The 3,800-nt window shown below is 42.3% G+C and overlaps 1 protein-coding gene across 7 annotated transcripts in view; it reads left to right on the plus strand.

Annotated features, from left to right (window-relative positions):
• Nucleotides 1-3,068, plus strand: part of PALB2 (partner and localizer of BRCA2) — a 27,310-nt gene extending 24,242 nt beyond the window's left edge. For all 7 annotated transcript variants that reach the window (XM_085891552.1, XM_085891555.1, XM_085891551.1 and 4 more), the window contains one exon: nucleotides 2,646-3,068. In XM_085891552.1, the coding sequence (XP_085747678.1) occupies nucleotides 2,646-2,865 (220 nt within the window). In that variant the 3' untranslated portion in view covers nucleotides 2,866-3,068. The remainder of the gene's footprint in view (nucleotides 1-2,645) is intronic.
• Nucleotides 3,069-3,800: the final 732 nt, after the last annotated feature.

Consider the following 3,800-nt stretch of genomic DNA (forward strand, 5'->3'; position numbering starts at 1 on the left):
ACTTTAAATTTGTAATGAATTACCCAAGTGAAATATAGTTTGTTTACTATGATGTCATCAGTCATGTATGGCAGCCATATTGGATCATCAGAAAACTTTTAAAAATAGTCTTTTCTGAAATCACCAAATCGATTGCGAAACTTTACATATGTGATTGATTCCACGGAGGAAATATCATATTGTTGTACATTTCCCGCCCGTCGGCGTGCGAACCACCGTGTTTAACCAATCGCGGTCGCTTCGTCCACTGAACGGACAATCCAGTCGCGGCTTTCCGGATCAACGCTGGAACCAGCCACGGGTGTGTTTTTAACCACACCACAACCTTGTCCGCACTCTACCCCGCGCTACAGGGTCCGATCGCCAAATCTTCGATTTACCTAATTATTCGCGCGGGTAGGTTAACGAGAGATTGTACCTCAACGCGACCGCTTGGAAACGAGCCGCTTAAGCAGCTCGCTTCCTTTTGGGATAACCGAGCGGGGTATTATCGCGCAGTCCCGTTGGACCCGATCACTTTACCGGCTATTTAAAAACCAACTATATTCCGAGTGCAAGATGGGGCAGTTCAATGAGGGGATGGACGCAACGAACAGGTTTACATTCACACAAGGACATTTATTATAATAAAGCACGTATGCAATTAAACAAGGCTAAACACGTATGCAATTATACAAGCAACAAAAGAACTACAACCGTCTACTTATTATGTACAGTGACTTGCACTTAACAGCAGTTCCTACTTATTAGACGGGCCCACGTACGCACACACACGCCCAAGAAATGGTGGCAGAGGCCTTTAATAACGAGCTCCAGCTCGGAGGACAGGTGAGCTGAAACCCAGAACCTGTCTCGAACCTCTCCACCTCGAGTGGTCTTCAAGTTGTTCGGACCCGGGCTCCAGCGAGAGCGAGCTGGATCCATTCGCTGTGAGCTGCGATCCTTCCCGAGCTCCCGCGAATCCTCCCGCGCTTCTCAACACGTGCTGGTGAGACGAGGCGCCGATCCTTCCCGTCGATGCGTCGCTCGCGAGCCAGGCCTCCGCTGAAGCTCACTAAGCCAGCCGAAGCAAAAAGCTTCCGAAGGCCTCAACCCTAACCCAAGCCAAACAGGACCCGAAGGTCTGCTGAACGGCTACTCTCTGCCGAAGCAAAAAGCTTTCTACTCAACTCCGAACACGAACAAAGAAAAGATCTCCTCTTATCCTTCTCCCGCCCCCCTCCCCCACGCCCAGCGTTATTCATGCCCTCATGATCCATCCCCCCGCTCAACCACGGGTTGTAGGGAGTTGTTGACATCATGAGTCACGGGACGGCAGGATTCTTCTACCTCTTCGCAGAAGAGGGGGAGGGATGTCTCCATTGTTCGTTCCCTAACTATTAAATCGATCCGCAGCGCATCTAATCGATTTCTGAACATTTAAACAATGAAAGGTGAGCTATCTAGGGAACAAGCACTTTTTGACATAGCTGACTAAAGGAACCTGTATGTTGTGTGCAATCGAATACCAAATTCGTAACAATATAATGAGAAAGACATCATTGGTCATGTGGTATGGCAGCCATATTGGATCACAAGAAAACCTTAAAAAAAAACCCTCTTCTCTGAAACTGCTTAAATTATCGATGCGAAACATAACATATGTGACTGACGTCTACACGTAGGAAATATAATTTGAAAATGATGATTCCATTGGTCACGTGGTCTGGCAGCCATATTGGATCAAAGGAAAACCATTAAAATTTATCTTCTCTGAAACTGCTTTGAATACCGATCAATGGGAAACTTAAAATATACGTCTGATCGACTACCTATGGGTACATTTGATAAAAATAAACTTATCCGAAACACGTTATGGCTTCCAGTGACGTCATATTGCATAAAGTGGGCTTTATCTAGAAAAATATGAATTGTTGACACCTTGGAGTTGCACCTTATCAAATATGGCTAATTTTGACACAAGAGGAAGTGATGTCATCATTCTTGAAATGGGCAATATCTTGAAAACTAATGCTCATAGATAGCAGGGAATTGCACGACTGTGAACATCATGTCAACGCTACCTGATCTAAAATGTGTATTCTAAATCCAGCTCTTATTTTTACCCTGATCCATCTGTCACTCCATCTTTTGGTGACCAGCCAGGTGAGCTACAAGACCATTGCACTCGTCCTCTATTCTTATTATTATTTTTTTAATGAATACTTCTTCTCTCCTCTACTCCATAAATGTTTTTTTGATGCATCAGTAGGTTTGTAAAAATTGCACTGATCCTCGATTCGTGTTCCAATGTCAACTGAACCTTGTACCTCCCATTCTTTTATTATCCCAATAAATGGAGTAACTCACAAAACAGCAAACTAAACTTCATTAATATTTTGTCACTTTTCCCTTTGGCATTGTTTGTTCTATCACGATTAAGATATCATATTATTAAGCCATTGCGTGAAGCATAAACAATTTATTTATTTAAAAAAAAACATGTTAGCAATCTAAAGTACCCAAATGTGGTACACTTTTTTATATTCTTTCTGATACTCAATTCCCATTAGTACAGTTATATTAGTTACAAAAGCCAAGATGTTTCGGAACAAGAGGACATGTGATCCAACTTAAAGGGGGATTTGTTTTGTGTGTGGTCGTAGGTATGTGCGAGAGGCATTGCAAGCTAACCTTCTGGCAGGTGTGCTACATTGTGGCACTGTCGTGCTGTGGGATGTGCCTTCTGGACAAGCTTTGGCTGCCTGCAGTGCACCGCAGGCTGTGTCCTGGACAGCACTGGCTTGGATTGAGTCGATGCTGCTGCTTGGGGCTGAGGATGGCTCGGTCCACTCTGTTCATTATTCCTGTACATCACAGGCATGAGTTTAAGGCTGAGTCTTTTATTTTGTAAATGTTTATTTAAAAAAAAAATTTTTAACTGCAGTGAAACTTCTTTGACTTTATTTTTGCAATGATCCTTTCGGTTGAAAGCACAGTCCTAGGAGAAAAAAAGATGTACAGATCGACAAGAGACAATTTTCCTGTATATTCGGTAATATATAATAAATGCTTTTTGTTTTTTTGCATTTGCTTTCAACCAATAAATTCACATTTGTATTGAAGATAAAAGGGCTGCAACATGGTCTTAATTCAAATAGTGGGGCAACTTAGCATAACAATTGTGCATTTTGTGAGGAAAGCACCAAATTTGGCACACTAGTAGCCTATCATATTATGAACAGATTTGGATATTGGGCCATCTCAAATTCAGCCGCTGATGGCTGTGGCAGCCATTTTCCACTGCCATCAAAAATTTTGAGATGGCCCAATATCCAAATCTGTTCATAATATGATAGGCGACTAGTGTGCCAAATTTGGTGCTTTCCTCACAAAATGCACAATTGTTATGCTATATTTTGCTAAGTTGCCCCACTAAAATATGTATTGGTTCACAAAAAAAATATTTTCACGAAAAAATAAGTGACCACTATATTCGTTATTGGTGTGTGTCTGTTTGTCTGTCTGTCCCGAGCATAGCTCCGTGGGTTTTGATCCGATCCTGATAAAATTTTGGTGGGAGGTTTATATCATTATCTAGTTGTGTTTTCCTGAGAATGGACGTGGTGCGCCCATTATGGGTGGAGCCACTGGCATCTGGCAGGGGTTTCGGTATTTGGTTAGCCCAATGGCACCTGCATAGCCCCATTGAGCTCGATTTTTCATTTTTGTCACAAGGTCACGAACTTAGAAAATTGCAAATTTTGACAAAAAAATCATACGACCGCCCAAACTTTGAGAGCTTGGATGACAATATTTTT

This window comes from Eptatretus burgeri, chromosome 8 (genome assembly GCF_056783735.1).
Source record: "Eptatretus burgeri isolate ZD-2024b chromosome 8, Ebu_testis_v1, whole genome shotgun sequence".
Classification (NCBI taxonomy): Eukaryota; Metazoa; Chordata; class Myxini; order Myxiniformes; family Myxinidae; genus Eptatretus; species Eptatretus burgeri.